The sequence below is a fragment of the Macrosteles quadrilineatus genome, unplaced genomic scaffold (genome assembly GCF_028750875.1).
Source record: "Macrosteles quadrilineatus isolate MER2022 unplaced genomic scaffold, UCM_ALF_1.0 Scaffold_2__2_contigs__length_208266976, whole genome shotgun sequence".
Taxonomy (NCBI): domain Eukaryota; kingdom Metazoa; phylum Arthropoda; class Insecta; order Hemiptera; family Cicadellidae; genus Macrosteles; species Macrosteles quadrilineatus.
In genome coordinates, this window is record NW_026542595.1 from 156,055,681 (window position 1) to 156,082,431 (window position 26,751).

A 26,751-nucleotide genomic window follows, 5' to 3' on the forward strand; every position below is an offset into this window, starting at 1 on the left:
CATTCCCCGTACTTGTAGTGCACTTTAACCATAACCACGCGTTGATCCGTCGTGTAGCGATTCATGACTACAAATGGGACCTAATACTGATAACATCGCTGATAGTTAGGGAATTCCTATTGAAATACAGATAAGGATAAGACGCTCCTGAAATCCGGCGTTCTTATTGGGACACCCTTTAGATGTAAACATTGCTCATCAGGAAACGGCGTGCGCTAGAACACGGAAGTGTGAGTTAGTGTACCCACTTATTATCGGCTATAACTTTTTTATTTTTTGAGAACTAACGAAAAAATTTGGGAACTATCGAGAACTAACGATGAACTAACGATTGGTATGATCAAAAGTGGATACGCTAATATGGGTACGCCAACTTCACGGACCTGAAGAAGTAACATAAAAAATTACTTTATCAGTACTGTGTACCTATTCAACAATTTTCACAACTTCTCTATAGCAGTTTAAATATTTAAAGGATTCATTATCTATTCTCTTGTCACGTAATAAAGCAATAAAGGTATATTAATTGTTAAGAAGTGTTGGTGATTGGAGGAGGTCCATTATCAGATCTCCCAAGATCCCCATGGACTTCTGAGGTAATTTAATTATAATGGCCCACACTCATTACATCAAATTCCATTGCGCTGGCTCTGTGTAATTAACGTCCTCATAAGTCATATATTAAATTAAATTCATTTAAACCCCATCAAGGGGAAACTTTTTGTGTTTTCACGCCTTTATGGAATATTAAATTATACTAGTGTCCCTGTTGCTCGAATTCGAGCAATTGCTAAGTGTAATATATTAGCAAACTTATTGACTGTTTAGGATTAACCTATGCTCTTCTTCTCACTTTTGATTTCTGACAACAGCAGCTGGAGTTTCATAACAATTTTTGTTTCCAATGTTAATCTTATGGAGAAATACGAAACTTTAAAGGGCTCCAGGGCCTCACTCTCTCATTATTTCCCTAAAAAGTGTTGTAAAATGTTTCCTGCACAACTTCACGCTACACTCTTTCCAATGACACCAAAAACATGACAATCGGTTCAGTAGTTTCGGAGGAGTAATTGTCACAAAAATCCTGCTTGCGTATTAAATAAGTACGAGAGGTCGTCCAGTGGTCGAAACTCGACCAAAAATATGTAATGTACTCACTTATCTATTTTCACCCCACACTGTAAATAAAACATGTGATTGGAGTTTCCTCCATTTGTTTTGATTTTCTGTTTATATTTCGTTGTTATTTCGTAACCAGCATAGCAACGCATAAGATCCATGTTAATTTTTTCAAATTTTTAAACTCATTTTTTGTGCTTATCTTTGAGCCTATTTAAATTTATAAAGGGATTCTGCACACCTACAGGAAAATAGCTTTCCAACGGTATGCGTAGATTTTCCCTACGATTCACACGAGCTGAGAAAAAAGGTTTTAAAGAAACATGCTTGCCTATTAATATATAGATAGATAAATAGATTTCATGTGTAGGCGTGAATTAATTTGTATTTGAAGAGATCAATCAAGTAGTAGAAAAGAGATTTTTCTTTTTTCTTTACAATACAAATCGGTGCTGTATGGACAAAATTCACATTTTAAGCTTTTTATTATAAATTTACTGGACTGATTACTACTATACACAGAGATGTAGAGATTACAACTCAATGGTACACCTAACCCTTATAACCGCGGTGGGGATATGAGATACCATGAACAATAATTTTGTCATAATTTTACAAGTTTGGTTGCAACCATGGTGAGCATAACAGTAGCTACCTAATATAGCATATGCCATCATCTGGCCATCTGGCCGCAGGGTTGTTAGCTTGAGCTGTTAACACCCCCCTGGGTGGCATAACCCCGCGCATGCTTGTAGTTACTAGTTACCAGTACTCAAGTCCCTCCTACTGTGTACCGCCGTACCGGTACTAACTGATCTAAGATACTAAAAAAATGTCATCATGCACAGTTTTAGCCTGTAAAGAAATGCTGTATCCAATTTGATGGAAATTACCTCAGAAGTGCCTGAAGATACCAAATGGTATCTACGAAAAAAACGTGGGGTCCCATAGCCAATACCAGTAGCTCATATTCATTTAACTCTGTAGCACATTTCATTGTAATAGCTCCGAGGAATTTGAATCCAGGATAGCTTCGACTATTTTTGGACTCATGGAGGGTTTGTTGTGTTCATTCTTTCGCAGTTCTGAAATGTTGTATTGTAAAAACTTTATCATAGCTATGGGATATAATCCTTCGAATCCGTTGATGAGTGTATAATCGTCGTTAGCTTAGAATGATAAACCACCCCTTTATAAGACCTTCCCTACAAAAATAGATACCCTTTCACTTTCATATACTATAATAGGATTAATTGTTCATGTTGACTGCGCTGTTGGCAACATTGAAGACCAAATGTTTTTGCCAGTATTTTTCCTGCCTGCCAGTGCACTGCCTGCCTGGCTTTTAATTTTAAGAATCATGACCACAGCTCAACACTCAACAGCTGTTGTCAGGGTTGTCTGACTGAACTGACTGAGACTGGGACTCGACATTTTTGCAGGGAGCGTCTGTCTTTGTTAGTACTGTATTTTTGTTTTAGGGATATTTTGAAGTTGCTGTGTCTATTTCTACCGTGGTTGTGACAGTTCATTATATTATCTAAAATGGGTGTAAGAGTTTTTATATCTCTAATATCAGGAAACAAAGAGGTAACAACATGGATTTGTTAAGTATACTCGGCTAACTTAACCTTGTATGGTTTAATTTAATGGTAGGATGAGTCAACCATGAACCATAACCAATTAACTTGCCAAAAGAACGGAGTACCATATCTAATGGTTACAATTGTGTTTTATTGTATTACCAAGCATTGAACTATTTTCATTAACTTCTTAAAGTAAATTTCAATAAACCACTAAGTTAAGTTCCTATGTCCTGACTAGGCTAGGCCTAACTTAAGTTTTAAACATAGCCTACCAGAAGACAATAAGCTTACAAAACAGAATCAGCCACTGGGCTTTAGTTATACATCTGTTTATCAATAGCCTTAAAATAATGTTCCAATAGACATTTTGCATTTAATAGCTTTGCTTTAAATAAGAAACAAAGTTTGAAGTGTCGGCTTATTGAATGTTAAGAAATTACTATGTGATTTCTGTGTAAGATGTAGGCCTACTGTGTAAATTTAGTAAGTTTATAGCCTATTTTAGGTAATATTGGCTTATATTACCTACAGACTCCCTCTCATCCTGATTCCTCAGGACCGAGTATTCTTAAGTTACGGTCCGGATAACGGGTTTTCCGGTTAAACCGACGTCCCCAAAAACTCGATAAAACGGACCGTTTTAATACTGTCTACATTATTTAACCTAAATTTAGGAGAGCACTGTATTTAGAAACGTGATACTGGTAACTGGTCTCAAATCTTTCCCACAAGAACAGTCATTTTGGTACGGCTGCACTTTACTTGACGTCCTACACTCATTCGATTGTTTTTTTTTTTCGATTCAATATTTTCATTCGATTGTTTCATTCGATATATCGTTTGGTTAGTTAGGTTAGGTTAACCTTTCTGTACCTAACTAACCAAACGATATATCGAATGAAGCAAGGCTCATTCCACGCCAAATCATCCAGCCAAAAGTAGACTTGTCACCCAAGGTTTTCTGATTTCAATAACATTTTGCATAGATAATATATACATATAGGTAAGAAGAAATCCAAAATTTTATCTCATTCTGACCAAGGGCTTCAGAGATACGGCCATTTTAAGTTTCACACAAATTCAGTTTCCGAGGCATATTTTTGCGCTACACTGAAATGCATATATTCTTGTCTTTCTATGTAAAAAGGACAATTTTGAAGATATGGGCTTCAAATTTTACCTATATATCCAAAACCTAATGCAGAATCATATTACACAAGTGAAATGATAACTATTACCTATAATCACCCAAAAAAAATTCCTAAATACAAATAATTCGATTTTTCCGAAATCGGAACATTGAGTTACAAAAGGTTTCATAACAAAAATCTCTCTCCAGATAAACCTATAAAACTAGCCTATATATCACTGGAAAGAGGATAAAATTATCTTTCAAATGGTATGATAACATGAGTGGGGTTTTGAGTATTAACATTGTTATCACACGTGAAAGTCAAAAATTAAATTTGATTAACCTAAAAATTTCATTTGATGCCGAATATGGATGATGAACTTAAATAATACAAAAGGTTCATCAATTTAATATATGTTTGTACAAATGACTAGAAATCTAAAAATATGAAACAAAAAATTGGATCCTTAAGTTGTTATTTTTTGTATGAATTAAATATTTACTTATAAAAAGCCCTAACTAAATCGTCCTATATCCTACATTACTTTTACCTAAATAAAGGCTAATTATAGCTTTACAAGCAATTACAATTACATTTTATGCAAAATTTATAAGTTTACCACTCTCAATAACAAATAAAAAAATATTTATATTAATTTTTATAGATCAAAATATTAAATTATGTGTTAAAAAAATAAAAATAAAATTTTATACATAATCAATGTTTAACCAGAGTTTATATCAGTGAATGTGACCAGTGTCTGTGTGTGTTGGTGTGTTTGTCACTCCTGTGATGACATGAAACATGAAATATTCGAGAAAGGCTAAACATGAAAGGCTTGTTTCACATCTATCCGGCATGCCGTTAAACCGACTTCTAACCGGCACTGGCTTGGGTGCACCTTTCACGTTACGCCGACACCGGCACTCTGGCAGTTGTACTCCAGCTTGTGAAACTTGTGTGTCGTAGGGATGGAAATGGAATGTAACAGAGCAATTGCAATGATACTTCGAAATTACTTTTATTGAAACTGTATTTATATTTGGATTTTTTTTATTTCACTCAATTTGAATTTGAGTAAAATTTAATTCAGTGTTGTGTAATAAAATAAAATAAAAAAATAAAATAAAATTGAGTAAAAATTAAGTTTAAAAAGTCTATTCTGCTCTTGAACTAAATTAACAAGTAGATCAATGTCTATTTCCGACATGACCAAAACATTGCGAACAAAACCAAAAGTAATACTCAAATAACTACAAACAACTGAACTAAAAGTACACTTGGTGCACCCGACAGACGGCAGGTGCTGGTTATATGTGAACACACATATATGGTTATATGTTATGTCACATTGGGCCGCTACACCCACTACTAAAGCCGGCTTGTTTACCCGACACCGGCAGCCGGCCTTCGCCGAGGGGGTGCCCGGCATCCCTCGACTTGTACACAGCAGCCGGGCAAGTGATTAACTGACCATGACACATGCCGTGCATATGTGAACAGTCCCATATAGGCCTACTTCTTCACCCCATTGCCGGTTAAACGTTAAAAAATGTTTATCATGGAAGGTATTGCTGCACCAAGTCAAGTAGGCTAAGAACTAATTTGATTTGTACAGTAGGTAAACTGTCAGACTCTCCTTGTGAAAATTTTACATTAACTTAACACAAGAAAAAAATGTTCATTTTATTTTGAAAATCTTTCAAATGAATAACTATAAACATTAAGGTGGCACACAAATAATCAATATAATAAAAATGATTCAATTTGTTCTCATCATTTTTGTTACTTTTTGAAATATATAAAAAAAATCATGCTGTGACCCATTTAAAAAACATGTGGTATCCTTGACAAAGATTTAAGAGTGATTTCTCTAGGGAAGGCAAAAGAAGTTAAAGAACTTAAAGACATAGGTAACTTTAGTGCCAGGAAAGCTTTTGTGCAGCAATTGTAGAAAGTTATTGATTGTTGTAAACACTGGTTCAAAAAATGAAAAAAAATTCTGCATTTCATGATAGTGACGAAGATATTGACAAAGAGCTTACAAAAAATTACAAAAAATTTACGACAAAAATAGGATGTATTTGGTTTTGTTTTACGTTTCAATCAAGTTGTTTTCTTTTGACTTTGATGAGTAATAAAAATGTTAATACTCCAAACCCCATTCTTATTTTTATAACATTTGAAAGATAATTTTAAACACAAACACACCAACACACACAGACACTGGTCACATTCACTGGTAAACTCTGGTTACAAACATTGATTGTGTATTAAATATGTCATACAATTTTATTTTTATTTTTTAACACATAATTTAACATTGAAGTTTGATCTATAAAAATTAATAATAGGCCCTACATATTTTTTATTTGTTATTAAGAGTGGTTAACTTATAAATTTTGCAAAAAATGTAATTGTAATTGCTTGTAAAGCTATAATAAGCCTTTATTTAGGTAAAAATAATGTAGGATATAGGACAATTTAGTTAGGGCTTTTTATAAGTAAAAATTTAATTCATACAAAAATAACAACTTAAGGACCCAATATTTTGTTTCATATTTTTAGATTTCTAGTCATTTGTACAAACATAAATTAAATTGATGAACCTTTTGTATTATTTAAATTCATCATCCATATTCGGCATCAAATGAAATTTTTAGGTTAATCAAATTTAATTTTTGACTTTCACGTGTGATAACAATGTTAATAATCAAAACACCACTCATGTTATTATACCATTTGAAAGATAATTTTATCCTCTTTTCAGTGATATATAGTTTTATAGGTTTATCTGGAGAGAGATTTTTGTTATGAAACCTTTTGTATGACTCAATGTTCCGATTTCGGAAAAATCGAATTATTTGTATTTAGGAATTTTTTTTTGGGTGATAGTAGGTAATAGTTATCATTTCAATTGTACTATATGATTATGCGTTAAATTTTGGATATATGAGTCAAATTTGAGGCCTCTAGCTTAAAAATTGTCCATTCTACATAGAAAGACGAGAATACATGCACGCTCCCTTAGCATCAAATTGGACCTCGGAAACTAAATTTGCTCAAAACTTCAAATAGCCATATCTCTGAAACCGTTTGATATAATGAACTGAAATTTTGGATTTTATCCTATCTAAATGCCTAAATTATATGTACAAATTTTCATTAAAATCTGTGACTAGTGGGTGACAACCCCTGGATGACTTGACATGGAATGGCCCGCAATCGATTAATCAAAATATCGATTGATATTTTCATTCGAATGAGTGTAGGACGTCAAGTAAAGTGCAGCCTTTGGTACTATCCACTTCCTGCCAATCTAGTCTGGTCAAACCGATGTGCTGATAAAAATTTTATGGTTAAGGAGATGTCATTTCCGCCGAGTTTAGTCCGGTTTAACCAATGTCTGGTTAAAAGGTGTCTGGATAAGAGGGAGTCTACTGTGTAGGACTATTATTAAATACATAGGTCGGTATGACAAATGACATAGACTAGGCTATAACTTAAGTTATGTTTACTCAATATAGGCTAAGTTAAATATTGAACAAACGATTTCATGATCAATATAACTTAAGGCCATAGGCTAAGTTATAACTAACTAATTGAATTTCTAGGCAAAACATAGATTCTGTTATGGGTCTTTTCTAGCTGTGTGAATTAAAAGCAGCACTGTCCGGGTTGGTGGTGACGTCATACCCCCATCTGAGGCACTGACTAATTTTCATTAGCCATGGACCCTAGCTTATCATTTACAAAAATATAACTTAGGTACAATAAAAACTAAGCAGAGAAAAGTCCTTGAAGTTAATCATGGTTAATATTTTCTAATAACTTAACTAGGGATGAGCATCGATAGGTCAACCATCAATGGTACCGGTAATCTCTATGTCAACCATCGATGTACAGATGATATCAGTTGTCAAATCATTGATGTTTTCGTTGCTAAAACATCAATGTTTTTTCAGTTTTTTGTCTGCTCTCTGCACTGCCTCAGATAATTATCAGCATACCTACTCTACTAGCAATGATTAAAAACACTCCCTTGAGTTGGTAGGCTAGTATGTAGGCCTACCCCTATTCGATATTTCATCAGCCTTTTATTAGGCCTTGAACTTAAAATAAAAATAGGCCCAGGACCCTACATACGAAAATTCAATTTCTTGTTAAGCGTAACGTTTAAACATCCAAGCAAAACTTATAGGCTGAGGCTATTAAGTTAAATATCGATAGATAAACATCTAAGTTTCAAAAACATAAACTATCGATGCTCGTAACTCAACTAATAACTCAAATTTGAATAAGGTTTAACAAACAATTTAAAGTAGGTACCTACTTGACATGTAGCCTAATGAATATAAAATCTTAGATGATAAGAAGAGTTTTAATACATATTAAAACGCCCATCATCCAACATCCTAAACTACAGTACATCACACATACCCACATCGCACCCCATCACGCATAGGCCTACTATGCCCAGTCTTCTAAAAACTCATATTATCTTTAATGTTTGTTTAGTCCTTTAGGTATTTAAAAATTGTAAGAATCAACCCTCTCTTGTGTCATAGGCTAAGTTAAGCCTGGTTCGTACACGGGTCGAGTACGGCGGGCGAGTCAGTATACGATTTCATCGATTTGTCTCTCACTCTCTAACTCGCTTGTTGTAGACATGTAGGCGAGTCAAGCAATGGACGAGTCAGTAAAAAAAGATCAGTTGAGAGGGGGTCGAGTGATTTAGTTGAAAACCTGAGTTGCTGGGCCCAGTAACTACTCCCATCACCATGGGATTTGCCCGCAAATCATCTGTTTACTTTTGGCTGCCATTATTCAGTATTTTCAAGGAATGCATTTTAGTAATTTGTAGCAAATTTAATTCTCTTTCAGTATATTACCTTCCACTTTGGTCGAATTCCTCGCCATTTACAAGGTTATTTGCAAAAAAAGAGCTTTTGAGCAACCTCTGAGTGGTGGGATTTAAGTGGTGATTCAGTTTTAAGTCTTGTAATCTAATTCAGTGATAAATTCAGCATTAAACTTATGACGTGCCATTTTAAACTCAAACAACATGTAACACGAATGCTGGTATACGGAATACCCTACACCACAGAGATGTAATAAAAATTACTTCTCTGTGCCTAAGTTACAATGTCCCTGTCAGAAATAGGGATGCGTGTAGACAGTCTAGTCAAGTATCGGAATTGAATATTATTTTTTACTAGGACAATAACAATTTTACCTAGCAATAACATTTTTTTGGAAGTGGTCCTAACTTAAACATAACTTGTGTTTTCAGGTGAAGAAACGACAACAGAGAGTTTGTATGATTCTGGAAAGCAAACACATCCCTTATGAAGTAATCGATATCACAGAGCCTGGCAAAGAATCTGAGAAAGAGTTCATGCAACAAAACAGCAATGCCAAGGATGCAAAACACCCACTGCCTCCACAAATATTCAACGATGAAACCTACTGCGGGGTGAGTGTAAACCTTGTACTTAGGCCTAGTTGTATGAAAGTCTACTCACCTAACATTCACACCTCCAGCTACTAAACGTATACTAGTCAGAAGAAACTTGTAAACAAAGTTCCATACCACAAGACATTTTATATAACCAATTGTGCTAAAAGATTTAAACTAACCTAACCAAATAATGAGATCATCTTAAGAACAACATACACTTAAATAAGTAGACCTAGATAACTGGTCCAGGCTAGTTATAAGTGTAGTAGTAAACACTTTTTATACTTAGATTCCTTTCAGAGCCGTCTTTATAAAATGCGAGGCCTGGGGCAATACACAATTGCGAGGCCTTGTTTAACTAAGCTCACCAGGGGGTCTGGGGGGTACGGAGTACTACCCAGCTGAGGGTGGGGATCCGGGGGTCCCCTCCTGAAAATTTTTGTAAAATTATACTTGTAAAGTCGTCATTTTAAGCACTTTGACGAAAAAAATGAATATTTTACACTCTGAAAATGGGCGTGAATATTATTGCTAATTACACATTATTGTTCCAATTCCAAAGTGGATATCATAAATATTGCACACGAAATTCTTTACAATCATTAATAAAAAAAAATTAACACTTCTCCTATACTGTGGATTGTGAATTGAATTAACACTTTGTAAATTAAACAAAGTGGTGGGACGACAATTAATAGTAAATGCTTATAGGCTATCTTGTTTATTTATTTTTTGTAAAGTTAGGTTTATTGTGTTTTCGGCAGTTGGTCTGTGAAGGGTGTTTTAAAGGTAAAAAATATTACATAAATAATTGTCAATGAGATACTTGCAAATTCGTCATTTTAAGCATTTTGATGAAACAAATGAATCTTTTACACTCTGTAAATGGCCGTTAATATTATAGCTAATTGCACATATTATTGTTCCAATTCCAAAGTGGACCCCCCCCACCATCCCCCACCATATGACAGGTTCGTCGGTGGCGCCATGGTTGCGTGGTGTTGGCGCGCCAGGCACTGGCACCAGTACCAGAGAGTAAGCGTATGACTCACTCAAATTCACCGGGGTGGCTCGGTGGCTGCCGCGAGGCTCGGGTTCCGTTATCGCCGCCGAGCTGTCAAACGTTGTTTGATATTCTTTTGTGTTTTAAATGTCGTTCGTAGGTTTTTAATCGATACAACAATTGATATAGGCTAATTCATAATAAATAAGACATATTTTAGGCACATGTATCTGTCTGTCTTTTATTTTTTTATTTTCATTCCAAAACATTAACTTATTTCTACCGATAGTACTTAAGGCCTCGCCGGGCAGGCCTCGCGCAGCCGCTCCTCTCGCTCCACCCTAAGGACGGCGCTGATTCCTTTTACTGTTAAAATAAAATCAAAGGTTTATTTCCCAATAGACAATACAATAAATTGTATAATATGCAATTTACTTATGTTGACTATTCCATAAATGGAATAGTCAATATAAGGTATTATAATATTATGCTGGTAAACATTCATCAAGGAAGATTACAGGTAGAACATTAAATAATAAAATAAAAAATAAAAGAACAATAGATACAAAGAGATTATAAAATATATGCAGATGAGCGCAACTATATTTAAAGGTTTAGGAAGTTCTAAAACAACCGTTTAGTTTGTAGAATGGGTTGTTTACTAGCCACATATGAATTTTAGCTTTAAAAACTTTGTAAGGAAGCGATAGAAATTTGTTTTAAAAACTTTGTAAGGAAGGGATAGAAATTTTTCGGGCAATTTATTTAGACATTTTAGGCCCTGAATTTTATGACTTTTCTTTGTTTTACTCATTCTACAACTCTTTGTCCCAATGTTAGATAGGAATTGCAACTAAGAGTCATGGGTAGATCATTTATGGCAATTAAAAACAGAAGGGATCCCAAAACAGAGCCTTGAGGTACCCCGCAGTTGCTGAGGGCGATGGAGGACAATTCACCATCAGCATATACCTGTCTACGATTTGTTAAATAAGACCACAAAATATTTAGAGCACTGTTTCTAATTCCATAAATTTCAAACTTATGTAGCAAGATCTCATGGTCAACACAATCAAAGGCCTTGTTAAGACCAATGAAGACTGTGGCCCAGGCGAAATTTTTTTTTTTTTCAAAAGCCCTTCGTGCCTTGTGTATACAGCTGTAAATTAATTAGCCTAGCTCAGTATTGTTTACATTATGTTTTATTGTTTGTAAATATAATCTTAGAATATTAGTTTTCTATAGTTAAATAAAACAATTTCAGTTGGTTGACTCTCTTCTGTTACATAGCAATTTAGGATCTGGTGGCTCCACCCAAAATTTTTATTTTTAAGCCTTATTAATGATTTTTATGATTGATATCTTAACACAAATTAATATAACTATAGGTGATATCACTGTTCAAATATAGAACTTTTTGGAGGTCTGTCATTGGCAGTAGGCCTGATGGTAACTAACTTCAAAATCTTAGCAGCTGGCCCAGTAATAGTAGGCCTATTCTAGTTATAGTGAAATGGCAGTGGCACAATCAGGCCTACTGCCGATGACAGACCTCTAAACATTGGATATACAAACAGTGATAACACAGTGTCCCTAATAATCATTTGTGTAAAAACATAATAGTATATTGGGATTTAGTAGGTATTTATAAAATAAGATATAAAATTTAAAAATTCTTGTGGCGACAACTATAATATCCAATGAATCAATATTCCTCTGTGTTCTCCAATATCCAATACAGTGGAGTCCCGATAATCCGAACTTCGGTAATCCGAAAGTCCGCTTAATCCGAAACCAAAAAAAAAATTTTTAAATTTTTTTTATAAAAAAAATTAAAATTTTTGAAAATTTTTTGAAATTTTTCAAAATTTTTTTGAAATTTTTCGAAATTTTTTTGAAATTTTTCGAAATTTTTTTGAAATTTATTTTAGTTTTTTTTGAAATTTTTCGAAACTTGAAATTTTTTGAATTTTGTTAAAGTTTTTTTTATTAAACTTTTAACACAGTTAGCTGTACCTTGTCAACGTATTCTGTAGCGGCCGGGTGAGATAGACTTTTTTGTAGAGTATTTTATTAAATATTTCACAATTTTTTTTATTACTGTAACATTTTTCATTTTCGTCCACCAAATCACAAATGGATTTTATAACTGTAAGTGATAATGCTGCAGCCACTAGTTCTAGCCTTAAGTAATGTGGAAAACAATTCCAGGCTCGTGCCTGCGTCCTAAGACAAAAAATTTCAAAAAATAAAAAAAATTTAATTTTTTTTTTCAAAATTAAAAAAAACGTTTAATCCGAAATGGGCCCGGTCCCAACCATTTCGGACTAACGGGACTCTACTGTATCACAACTATAATATCTGTGTTCTCCTTAACTGTTCCCTTAAAATTAAATGATCCTTATAAGTTTTGGTACACTATAAGATTAAAGTTAGGGATTTTTAAAGAATAGACTATCAACTTTTTGTGAGTCCTAAGACAGCCTATAAGGTTGATAGATTCTCCTTGTTGATTTGCATCATGAAATATTGAGTTCACAAACGTTTTTCAGGACTATGACGAGTTTGATCTCGCAAATGAGAATGACGAACTGGAAAAGTTTCTGAAAGTTCCCGCCTCATCAGCAAGTGTTGAAAATGGACACGTCGCAAATGGAAACACTTCTAGTCGAGAGGTAAGTGCACGATAGCTTAACCAAGGTGAAGTATTAAAAATACAAATTTTCTAAATTTCTACAGACTAAATATGAATATCATTTTGAAAGAAATTAAAACTCTTAAGATATAAAGAATTCTTAAAAGTAGCAATTAATGTTTTGGCATTTAAATTATAATAAGAAAAAAGTCCATCTATAACATTAAAAAAATGTTGTAAACGATTGATCTGCTCAAAGTTTTGTCACATGATACATTTTTTAACTCTTCAAGTTAAGATGAAAGTGGATGTAAAAAACTACTTTCTGAAAGAAACCTTTATATTTAATTTTATAGACGTTCAACCAAACTGTTGCATTATTAAAGTTATACTTTTTCTACTATTTTACAAAATATCTTGAGAGATTATAATTTTCTGTGTAAAAATTTAAAAATGCACATTTTAGGCCTATATCTTATTATACTGCAATATACCCGGTGTTTCAAAAGTATTGGTGCAAAACCATAAAAAATAGATTTTCTGTTTGCCTTTATCAAAACGGCTATTTATTCCAACAATGGGAAAGGCATGTTTATAATTTGTTTTTTAATTGAGTACCTATGTAAGTTGTGTTTGTCTGGCTACTTGATTAACTGTGACAGACATGTTTAGTCAATGGCTACGTTAGTCATTCAATAAACAAGTCTGTCACAGTTAATCAAATAGCCAGGCTACAACAAAGCAGGAAAAAGTGTTTTGTTTTTATTTTATTTTACTGAAACTATAGCCATAATGACTGTGTACAACTTCCACAAACATTCAAGTGATAGTCCTCAAAGTAAATGTATACTTGGGTAGGGAAGTTTCAATTGAACAGTCACAACGGCTCCAGTCTAGACAAACTCTGACTCACTAAATACCTTTTCTTGCTTTAAAAAGCCATTTAACAAACTCCGACACACTTAATACTGTACATTTTCTTGCTTTTAAAAGCCATTTAATAAACACCTATGTCACTGTTAGTCTAGATGCTAAGACCATTACCAAAGTAACAAACTCCGACACACTAAAATACCTTTTCTTGCTTTTAAAAGCCATGTAATAAACACATATGTCACTGTTAATCTAGATGCTAAGACGATTACACAATTAAATAAAACTTATGAACATGCTTGCGTTGTTGGCATTAATAGCTGTTATAATGAAAGCAAACAGAAAATCTTAGTTTTGCACTATTCTTTTTATTTAATAAAGTTTTTTTTTGTTTTGAAAAAAAAATTGCATGTCTTCATTTAATAAATTTATATTTTCTGTTTCCTGCTCGTACTTTGATTTCTTCAATTTCTTGTCATTGTTTTGTCATTGTGTATTTGTGATTTGAATTGTTTGTTTGTGTAAGTGTCCTATTTGTTATTCTTTTGTTATGAAATCATTTTCAAATCGTTCATTTTGTCTTTGAATGAAATTATAATAACTTAGGCTACTAGGTTTTAGAGAGAGAAAAAATATTGTTTTAATATATAGCCTACCGACTTATGAAACCTATGTCAAAATTACCTAGCTTTTTTTCTGTTAATAGTAAGTTTACAAAAAAAAAAACTTTCTACAGTAGGACAGATAGGCTATGCAGAACAAATAATTTATTTTACAGTTAAATTCACATGTATTGAAATATTACTTGTGGAATCATTGTGTGCTTAACCAAAAGTCTAAATAGTAGTGCTTAGTTATCACACATTTGGTAACTCAAAACTAGTATGTTTGAGAGAACACTATTTTCTAACATTGTTTGGTTCTCTTATACATTTTAGGAAAACCAACTTGCCTTACATGTCAGATGGTTTTCAATATAATATTGCATACCAGTTCCTGCAAGTTAAGCGTAAGAAAGGGCCATGTGGGCCTAACCATAGACTAAGCAACACAAGTAGACTCCTCATCCTATTGTAAATTTTGATGCTTGTTTTTTGCGTCTAGTTCATGTACGTCCACACAGATCGCTAGTGTAGACAACATTTTGTTTCTATTATTTTACGGTTATTTTCATGATTTGTGCTTTACTATTTGGTTATATAACTAGGAGACCAGTTATTGTTTATGATTATATCGTTTTATTAGGTTAAACGAGGTTTTAAATGACTGCAATAACAAGAAACAAATTGTAAACAAAACATAACCTCTATAGTTGGACGTACAGAACTAACAATAAAATTGGCTTCAGCTGTTCCATTAGGATGACTAATCTACTAAGGGAGTATGTTTTATCTATGGCCTAACTTTGCCTGTTGAAATAAAGGATTTTTATTTAATTTAATTTCATTTACCTCCAAATTTAAAAAATTACAAGTATCTTTCCTACTGAAGGTAAACAATTTATCGCTTTGTCACTTAACTTGAAAAAGGTTAAAAATCACTAATCACTTCTAAAATACAGAAGAAAAGGAAAAAGAAAACTTTTGAAATAAATGCAAAAAGGCAACATTTTGTTTTTAAATAGATTGTCAATTATAAGAAACATCCGTAGAATAGAAACAGCCGATTTAAAAACAGTTCAAGATAAATTAAGCGGTGACAGTAAAGCTATAGCAGCCTCTGAATATTCAACAGGACACAATTACACAATTTACCGATACTGTCGACTTTTTCAGAACTCAGCAGAAAAGGAAGGAGGAGATCAACTGGTACCAGAAAGGTAATTTTTTCCAAAATTTGCTCTTTGCTCTTAAGTTCTTTAAATCTGTTTGATACTTTTTAAATTATAAAATAAAACAATGGTGCATCAATTCTGCTGTAAAAAAATCTGGTGCTGCCTTGCCTTTCCAACACACAAAGACCACCAAATCAAATGAGCAAAATCTTGTTAAAAATTATCAATGAAACCAGGATTTCTAAGGCAGTTCTCGTTACAATATCAATTTAGGAGTCCGCCTCCGGGCTCTTTAGTTCTGAGATGGATTTTAGGAGGTAAACACTGGTTCTTTCCATGACAACAAAATGATTACCCACAAATTTCAATAATAGTTTAGCTTACATTTTTCAAATGCTTGGTTAATCACTTTAAAGTGGCAAATTAAAACAATGAAATGCAAATTTAGTTTCAATGTTTCTGTTATTTTGATATCTCGGTGAGTTTGTTTATGTTATACATATTTATTTCCCATTCAAAATACGCTTTTAAGAACTGTGTGAATCATGGCCACAAAAGCTTGTACAACAGTTTTAAAAATTCCTGTTTTGGATGGTATATTTAATGCCAGTTTCTGTCTGTATGTTTTCTACTGAAGGACAAGTGATATTAGGATATCTAATCAGACCCATGACTAGTCCTTCCTCCTCAACAATATAACTCTAAAAGATAACAAGATAAAGCTAAAAATAGATTCTAATGGTAAAGCTATTAATAAACATATCAATCAATAACGGGCTATACATACATAAATGTACAATGAATGACAATTACTAATTAATTGCCAAAATGTGTACAAGTAATACAATTACAATAAAGAAACTAAGTCCTGGTTTTGTCACTGAAAATACATCAGTACTGTGAATTCAACGTGCATTACACACACACGAGTCTTATGTGGTGGGGCAAATCCAAGGTTATTATTCACCAGAAATAAACTCATGCAGATTTAAAGAACATGCTTATGCTTTAAAACCTCCCAATCTTCCAGAGCTGTTACCAAATTGCTTACTTCTGGTTGCTACCTTCTCCTGCTATCTCTTTTGATTACTTTGCCTCCTCTCTGCTTCTAGATTGAGCCGAGTGTCCAGACCACAGTTGACATTTCAGCTTAAGATTCGTATCAATTTTCAACCGAATCCAATAAAAGGAGTAGAAAAGTGTCCGGTGTTAGTCTGAGTAAGAATCGTAATGTAAAAGCATAAATGCATTTAACACTAATGAAAACTTTGGCATCATGACGAGACACATGGTTGGACATGGTGTATAGTGAAAGCTGCTTAAACCAACAGTAGGCCTAATTAAAATCTGAAGTTTGTTGGATATAGACAAGGAGAAACCCTGGGTAGGGACAGGAAAGAAACATTTATATGTGTCGCTGCACAGGTTGAGCAAAATTGATAGGAATTGACTATATTAACAAACTTGTATACATATCCTATGGTATTACAACCATAAAAAAACTTTGCCTTAACCAACACCAAAGAACTAACACATTGAAGTCTAGCTTTTCTCACATCATAATGGGCAATACATCAGGAAGAGATATCAAAAGGCAATCATTTACTTTGTTATTCACTGTCTCATACTCGTACCACATCGCTACATGGCAGTTTGTTTTCTTATTTTCATGATTGTCTGTTCATATTTCGGAAGTTAAACGCTGTAAGCTAACTACACTTTTGAGAAACAATGGTGTAAAGATATGCTTCTTACAAAATCTCTAGGGTTTATTCTGTTGGTTTAAGCAGTTGGAAGTTTAATAGGGTAATAGGAATGAACTTTAAAAATATTCACTAAAATCTTCGGCATTCTGTTGCAAGGTATTTTGCATTTTGACAATTTTTATCAATGACAATATTAATAATTATTTCCATAAAACTTTGAATGGGCTTGTGCTCCTTTTTATGATAACTCGAAACTAAGATATTTTTTCTCAACAAATAAAGTGACAGTGAAGTTAAAATACTAAAAAAATCAAATATAACATTAACTGAATGTGGCTTGTTTTCTTAAATAATAAATAATGTTATTTTTAATAAAGAGTTTTTAACATTAACTCATAATACCTTACTAAATACAATTTTAGATTAATAAAACATAATTACAGTTACTGGTTCAGTAAAACTAATAGCGTAATATTTATGGCTGAAATATTGTGAACAACTTTCACAAGTTTTTGTCTTATCTGCTATACAAATTAGACAGTTATTTCTCCAATATTGCTAAATTTAAAAAAAGTCTCACTGCTATGTGAATTTTGTATTGCAGAGATGAGTTGGTATATTTAACAGATATAAACCATCCACATGTGTTTGAATGGTCGGAGAATAAATAATGAACCTACTGAATTAGTGAACAATGAAGGTCGGTGTTTGGTAACGAATCAAATAGTTTGGCAAGCGATCTCTTTCTCTCTTAGCTATTTAATGTCTTGTTTACAACGCAACATTTTTTTACTCTGGCCAGTTGACAGTACTATTCGTTTTCACTTTTGACTAAGGGAAAATTGTGTTTGTAAAATATCTTTAATCTTAATACTTGTATAAGTTATTGTAATTAATTTGAGAAATTTTTGGAACACAGCATTTTTGATAAATGATAAATTTTTGTTGACACTATTATGCAGTTTGAAACAGCCAAAAATAAAGAGATTTGAGTTTAAGTAATTGAATTAAGGTGATATATTTGATAAATTACTAAGGCTTATTAAGCTTTTTAAAGATTTTTCAATGGTGTTGGTTATAAAATATAGTGGATTTTTTTAACTCCCCGCAAATTTAACTCCCTCTTAACCGACCCTAATGGGACCGGACCTAGGTCGGTTAAAATGGGCTTTCCCTAAATGCTTTAAAAAATTAAAAGCTATTCTTTTTGAATTACATAATCACTATTCTGAAGTTGTGCGTGTATTATTTACAAAATAAATTACACTTTACTTCCTGACGATGGAAAAGTAATAAATAAATAACCAAATAAATAATAAATAAATAACCAAAACACGGTAAAGTCAAATACTTTCAGTGGAATCGTAAGCATGTGTCAAAAAAATCTTTTTCAATACCTATTTTAGTAGTATTAGTTGATGTTTTAAATCCATCGTAAGACAGTAGGCTACAGAAATTATTGTCAAAATTAAAGATAAAAGCAGCTGTTTCTTTAGGAGACAGGATGTTTATTTATAGCCTGTAACATTCTGGTAGAGTTTAGCGTATTGTTCCCATCACCGAGCGATGGAGCGGAAATGCCGAGATTCCTAAAAAACTGCGGTTAAACCAAACTGATCTCAAAACAAGGTCGGCTAAAAAACTGTAATATTTTATGCGCGAGGGGAGGTAATCCAATTATCGGTTAATGTGAGGTCAGTGGTCCACTGTACTGTTATTTGTTATTTTAGGGGGAAATAAGCTGATATATCTAGCAAAAAGTCACATTTCTCTCCTTGATGTACTTATAAACTCCTTGAATTGGCTGAGTCGGAGAAAGTTTGAAATACTGTCTTAATACATGTTAGCAGTATAAATTTAATCTTTAAAGGTGTTTAAAAAAATTACATTTTACATTATTACATAGCTTTCTAAAGTTAGTTTTAGATTTAACCTCTACTGTCAGGGAGCAGCTATGGAACCCAAAGATAAATAGAAATCTTTTACACCCGGTGTCGTATAAAATTCTAATGTTAACTCCCTCAAACCTCCCCTCCAAATCTAAGTTGTTGCAATTTCCCAAAACTTCCCAAAAATTCTCACCTTGGGATAGTCTGCCATTTCAGAAAATAATAGAAACGGGAAGAAGTGTTCATGGTGAACTAATTTGTTTACCAGGAAATGTATATAATGTAGTCTACATCACATCGGCTGTGTCATGTTACTTGTGGTTTGTCAGTGTATGGTCAGATACATTGGTTACTCATTCATAAGATTGTTTGTGAATCATTGTTATTTGATGTCTGATTACTCTGTCATTTATTGCCTTTCCTACTCATCATTGCATGACAACAAAATCTTATCTTGTATTAGTTCTGTTGTGTTGGTGTTTGTATCTTTACTATGTCAATGTTTGAATAAGTCTGACTTCCTCAACGTTAGTAAAAACTTGATTTGCAAATAATCACAGCAAACATTAATAGTTTAGTTTTCTATATACTAAGTATGAAAATATAAGTAATTCAAATTCATTGACACAGATGAGTTTTAACTTGAACTATATCAGACCACCACGAAGGATCCTGAAGGTTCCAAAGTTTTCACAGTTTGCACCTATCAAGCCTACTGATGTTGATATAAAGCAATATTCATACAGAAACAACCTCGTTATCACTGGGGTTCCAGAGTTTGAAAACGAAAATATTGAGAAAATCATCCTAAAGATGGCTAAGGTCATAGAGTTCTTTGATTTCTCAATAGCCACTATCAATTGTGCACATAGATCAGATTGTTTTGACCCAATGAATATTGCCAATCGACCAATTGTGGTAAAGTTTATCAGACGGTTTGTCAAAGAAGAGTTTCTGAGAAAATTCAAGGCGAGGAGAATTCTAACAGCTGCAGACCTAGGCTTTGTTGACAAAGTTCCAGTGAGTGTAAGCGAATCACTCTCACTGAAGAGCCAAAGGCTTTTTAAGATAGCGAATGATATAGCACGGGCGAAAAACTACCAAGTTTGGACAGCCAATTGTAAGATTTTTGTGAGAAAATCACTCGGAGCAAAAGCAGTTGTGATAACATCTTTGAGAGATGTTTTTCAGCTGTAATTTTCTGTTTTTCGGTAAGCGTTTTCATCATTTTACGTCTTGCTGTTCATTAAATGGATGAAATTGTTTGACAAAATATGTAACAGATTGCGACTAACACTTGGACTGTTTTTATACAGGCCAACACATAGCTTAGTTGTGATTTTACTTGGACATTAAAGATGTTGCATCAATTTTTATTAACTAGTTAATTTTGGCTTGAGTTTGTTAGTGCATAGTTATTTATGAAAGAGATACTATTCAATAATGTTGTTGAAATCAAACAAAAAATAAGCCAGGCCTATTTATTTTCATAAAACTAAAATACAAAAAAAAAATTAAGCCTGGGATCTCAGAAAGGATTCATGGAATATCTTTAAGATAATTTTTTTAATTATTTTTGAACTTAGTGCCATTTTTCTCTGAAGTCTATTCAAAGGTTAAGTATTGCAGTTAAGATTTATTTATCACTGTGCAGTGCATAGGCTGATCCCGATCTTACTTAAAGTAATTTAATTATTGAAACAAACCAACTACAGATTACTATATGATCGGTTAAAATTGAGTCACTTACTTTTGATAATATCTTGTGCAGCTCAATGAGTCAAGGAAAGCTTCCCAGGTGCCAAACAAATTTCCTTGCCTTCCTCGTTAAACATTTTGTGCTCCTTTAAACTATCTAATCATAAAACTTAACACATTTACAGTAGCCTACATTGTGTAGGCCTATAAAGAATTTTTTTACTGTGTTACATTTTTAGTGATTTGGTAAAATCATTTTTTATTGTTGTTAGCCAGGAGAATCCACCAGCGGAGGACAGTGAGATGGTCGTTGATAACAATACAGAGGTGATATTTCACGTTTACTGTTAACAGTGATATTGCCTGGAACTAACTGGCCTGCTGATATTGACAATACTACCTCTGGTGTTTTTACTAGACTTAGGAACTTTGTGTGATAACTAAGATGCATTTAATCTTGTAAACTACTAAAAATTTGTTTTATGTAGCAATTAGATAGACAGTTGAATCAACACTTCAATGAATAACGTTTTTGTTATAAAATTAATTTTTAGTTAACAATTGGTAGTTGTTGTGTAAGAGAATTAGTATAAAGCTACTTACATTACTTACTTAAACTCTCAGGGCAATTTATAACTAAGTAAATTCACAGTAGCGGTTCACAGTAGCGTTCAAGACTAATTAGCTATAAATTGCTGGTTTGAAACCAATCGCCTAACTATCTTAACACTGCTGTTACCACTGTTTACATACTTTACTTACAATACAATTTAACAGTAGGCTACTTTTACAATTTTGTAACAGATCAGAAATTCTGTAGTGTTAAGCTAATGTCTGTATTAAGAAAATATCGAGCAGCTTCAACATATCCCTGCCACCTTCACTGGTCGTCTGCATTTTCTTCAGCTCAAGTTTAATCCAAATCCTCAGTTTGTGGGTTTTACTCCTGATTAGGGATTTTACAGTGGAACCTTGGCAACAAGACCCTCCATAAAAAGTCACCGTTTATAAAAGTTTCAAAGAAACTAACTCAATATAAATTAAAAAAAAAACATCGTTTTGACAATGACTATCGCACAGACTTCTTCTTCAATCTTTCTGTACTAACATTTTCCCATTACAAATTCGTTTTACTACTTTATGTGCATTGTGGTGCTATCACACGCGGCCTAACAGGGGTTCCCAGATTGGTTGCATATAAAGATTTCTTTGCTTGTAAAAATTATGACAACATTCATTGTGATTAAGCTCCCCCCTAAGAAGCCCTTAGTTGAATTGATAATCATAAAAAAAAATACAAACTTTGGAGGGAGAAATTGTTAAATAACAGTTGAGAATGTCAGTAAAACCTAAACATTACAAAGAAGAATACTGTAGATATTCTAATAACATATCTATTAAACCTATTTTTATAACTACTGTGAATCTTAGTACTTTAAAACCTCTTAATCCCCTCACTCAGAATAATCTTATCATGTCCGCGTAGTCTCGTCACACATTTCCCAAGCAAAAAATTATAATGTATTAGTGTACCTGTTGCTCGAAATTGAGCAATTATTAGTACCGGTACATCCATAATTTTTTATGAGTTTTAAAAGACTCAAAGAAAAGCTTATGTAACTAATGGAAATACTCACACTGTTAATAACAGTTTGATATAATAAACACTCCTTGTATATTATATCATATTTCAGAATCTGGTCTTGTTTTCTACAAATTTTTCCCGACTTACTGTACCCATAGCTGTACCAGTTAACATTTCTTACATGTATTCATTTGATCTGACATTAGCCAAGTTTACTTTACCACTGAGACAAATGATGTGTAGGCTTTTTTTCTATGTGTATTTTTTCACTTAGAAAATAAGTTGCACAACAGAACTGGCAAATATTATTCATCTCTCCAAGTGAGTGTATTTGGATTCCTTAATGTTAGACCAGACCTCTCTTCTTCTACTCTTCTCATATGAATAAGATCTCTTATTACGGTAGTTGTCTCTTCCTCCTGCTTTCAATGAGCCATTTTCTGATCTTCCAACAAAAATGATTAACTGTTTACATTGGTCTATAACCTCCTGAATATTACAAACATCAATATTTACTCCCAAAAAACTGCGGTTTCTCTTTATAAAAACCTGTTTTTTTTTTATTTTAAAATTGGTTGTATGTAATTTTAATGGGGAATTATCGACCTTTGATAGTACCTCGCGCCCTTAATAGTGGGAACCTTTAAATTCTAAAACCTTATTGCAAAACTGCAAATTGAGACGAATCTTTTGACACCTCAAACGTTGAAATTGGCCCACAAATAAGGGAGGAGTAGTGTTTAAAAAAACTTCTTCATGTATTTTAGATATAGTTGACTGTCAAGATTTTCCTCTTTAATCACCTATTAACGTTTTACATTTTGTTTCAGCCAGTAAAAGAAGAGGAAGAAGTAGTTGCTAAGGAGGAGGATGATGGGGAACATGAAGAGGAGGAAGAGTGAATCGCTGCCGAAGCAGAATATAAAGACTTCTTCATTTATTTATTTTGTCATCCCATTTCGTTTGAGATTTTAGTTTGCATGGCACCTTTTTCAGGTCTTTCAAAGCTATCTTTTTTCATAAATTTACATCTTTTGATGGAGGTTTGATGTTGGATTATTTCAAAGTTTGAAAATAAACTATTTAAACATTTTTGGTTCAGTCAGACTGTCAGTACAGAAGAAGAAAAAACTATGTGAATTAATGTTAATAATGGTTTTGAATAACATAAAGATTTTATGAAATCTTGATCATCTACATGTATCTATTGACAAATCACGAAAAAGCCATAATTTATGTAATCATTGGTACATAATTAAGTAGTGTTACGAGAGGAGCGAAACATATTTATTTTGTGGAAAAATAGTTTAGTTAATTATTACGGTAACTGAAATTAAATTGTATTTTGTTTGATGTTGCAATTGGTTTTTAATATGTCCAATTTGGTAAATAGATGACTCATTTAACGTACTTATTAGTACTGTACTATTACAAATGTATAAAAGAAATTGGAATACATTTTGAGAACTAATATTTTTTAGTTAAACAATGAGAGAAATTCCACCAAATGGAGTGTGAATTTATTGTTTATATAGTAAAAGTTTGTATAATTGATAAGTTTCATTGCAAATCATCTAGTTGACTAGTAGTAAATCCTGTGTCAATTGTTGTTATGTGCGAACCAAAACTATTATAGTAAATATTTACATCCAGTTTTATACCAAGAAAGTAGTTTTACTAATGTTTTGATGCAACCTCATTTCGCTAGTCTTTAAAAGTACAGTAGTTTCATTCAAGCTCAAATGACGTAACTTTTCATGGGTGTTAGGTTTTTGGATTTTATATTTTATGTATCATTAGTTTTATACCTGCATGCTGCATGATTTTTTATGAAGAATAAATATATATATCTTCTAGTGTGTCAAAGAAGCCATAAATGGTATATTTTAAACTTGTATTATTGACATGACAAATTTATTTATTATTATTATAACAAAGGTCAATGTTATTTGACATTGTGAGATTTAGATTTTTTCAAATAAAAATGGTTTTTTTATTTATTTAGACCAATTTACTGTAATGTGGTGAAAAAGTATAGTAAAATTTAATTTTAGCCTAGTTATATTAATTTTAATTTGTAGTTTTTCTGAAATTTTAATATCACAAAGTTTTAATGTTTGCATTCTAAGCATCTGCATTTTAACCTAACATTATCATCCAAGCCAAACTGATAAAACTGATAGTTATTATAAAACTATTTTTGAAAAGGAAATAACGACTAATTAAACTGTTTTTAATATTTGTGATGATCTAGGTGCATGTGCTGTAATGGCCAGTTCCTTTAACTAAAAAAAAAAAAATAATTGGGTAAACATTAATATAATATAACAAAAATTTAGTTGTAGTTTAGACATTGCCTACTTATAAACTAACATAAGGTAGCTTAAAGCCTCCACTGCCCCGAAGTATTATTTTTAACTGTGTAGTAAGTAACCAAGAAAGTTTTAACATAATAACACATGTAAAAATCGAATCCCAAAGATGTATGTGAATTAGTACTATAACACAAAGTCCTTTTCAGCTTGGTTACAGTTCTGCAAACTGTTGTTGCACTTTAGTTTATCCTAGTTAATGAAAGACTGGAGGTTGTACAAGCACTGGCTTAACATTTTTGGCCGACCTGCTCAATGTATTATGTTTGGTGTGAACTGTTAAGTTCATTTCACCTGCGTATTAGTGTATGTTTTGTAAGTGTCTATTCTCTTGATCTACTCCTACTGTCCTATGTGTTAATTATACGCTGTAAATAAATTTAACGCTATAATTTTTTATCACGAGTTGATTTAACATTGTTATATATTATAGTATTCTATACGCAGATTATATAGTCTTTATTTGTTTATCATCTCTTTTCATCTTGCATTATAAGGTGTCATTATTGATTGCTTTATTTATTCAATGTTAAATTGAGATTTATATTTTATTTTATTTCAACATAATTTTATGCTCCTATTGTCTTTATTTAGTATTATGTTCACTTTTCGTCAATAAACAATATTGCTTATAATTGTTCTCTTTTTATTTAACTAAAATACCAAACGTCTAGGCCTAACATTAAATTTGTTCTGTACGCTATGACTACTCTGAAAACGAATAAAGGTGGAGACAAATTTTCAATCAGACCTGCATTTGAAAGGGTTTCCGAGATAAAGAAATTTCCTGTTTTATAAATATGGCGAAAAACAAGTTTAACACTCAATACCAAGAAACGCATTCACTATGGCTATCCACACACAGTGATATATACATATTCCAATAAAGTAGGGGAAAACTACTTGTTTTGGTGTTTTGATGAACTTTGTCCTATATTACCTATTTATACCATTTCCTTTCATCTCCGTTCGTTTTGAGATATAGAAATAAGAGTTATAGTACATAACAATTTAAGCACTCACAGTTAGAGCTTCATCCATCTATTAAATTCTTAATTTATAATATGTACATCATAATCTCTAAAATATATCAAATCTATAAGTGAGTGTTTTTTAAAGGAAAAAACTATTGAAATTCAAAGGCCATAACGACCATACAGGCCATGACGAAGATAAATCAGTAATATTGAGCAACTAGTAAGTACAATTAATTCACGTTACTAGATGAACATACGAGCGGAGAGACAGACAAGGAAAACGCCTGTTTATTTTTGACGAGAGGTCGTCCAGTGGTCGAAACTCGACCAAAAATATGTAATGTACTCACTTCTCTATTTTCACCCCACACTGTAAATAAAACATGTGATTGGAGTTTCTTCCATTTGTTTTGATTTTCTGTTTATATTTCGTTGTTATTTCGTCACCAGCATGACAACGCATAAGATCCATGTTAATTTTTTAAAATTTTTAATCTAATTTTTTGTGCTTATCTTTGAGCCTATTTAAATTTACAAAGGGATTCTGCACACCTACAGGAAAATTGCTTTCTAACGGTATGCGCAGATTTACCCCACGATGCACACAAGCTGAGAAAAAAGGTTTTAAAGAAACATGATTGCCTATTAATATATAGATAGATACTTTCCGCAGTAAATTTATGTAATGCAGGTAGTGTTGGAGATACGTGTGTGCTTATTTGAAACATGGCACAATCGCCCCGCTTTTAACAAATCTAAGGGGTGGCGGAATTGTACCCCCCTGGAATTGTACCCCCTGCTGGTTTGTGACGTCACGATGACGTCTCATTTTCTCGACCAAAACGGCGTGTACGGGCTGGAATTGTACCCCCCTCATAAAACTTTGATATTGTTATGCACGTGTGGTTTGATTAAATCCACTGGCATCTAAAAAACTGTA

At 32.7% G+C, this 26,751-nt stretch overlaps 1 protein-coding gene across 3 annotated transcripts; it reads left to right on the forward strand.

Annotated features, from left to right (window-relative positions):
* The first annotated feature begins 2,517 nt into the window (after window positions 1-2,517).
* On the forward strand, window positions 2,518-25,469 carry LOC128986014 (SH3 domain-binding glutamic acid-rich protein homolog). 3 transcript variants are annotated; one of them, XR_008490094.1, is made up of 7 exons: window positions 2,518-2,709; window positions 9,132-9,314; window positions 12,855-12,977; window positions 15,586-15,629; window positions 16,697-16,802; window positions 21,150-21,204; window positions 23,293-23,332. XR_008490094.1 is itself a non-coding variant. In XM_054406086.1 (6 exons), exons 1-6 carry the CDS (start codon window positions 2,665-2,667, stop codon window positions 23,362-23,364), a joined length of 522 nt encoding a protein of 173 aa, XP_054262061.1. In that variant the 5' UTR covers window positions 2,519-2,664; the 3' UTR covers window positions 23,365-25,469. The 3 variants fall into 3 exon arrangements, 2 of the variants coding, with proteins under 2 accessions (XP_054262061.1, XP_054262062.1); XM_054406086.1 differs by lacking the exon at window positions 16,697-16,802 and having other exon boundaries at window positions 2,519-2,709; window positions 23,293-25,469; XM_054406087.1 differs by lacking the exons at window positions 15,586-15,629; window positions 16,697-16,802; window positions 21,150-21,204 and having other exon boundaries at window positions 2,519-2,709; window positions 23,293-25,469.
* The last annotated feature ends 1,282 nt before the right edge of the window (window positions 25,470-26,751 follow it).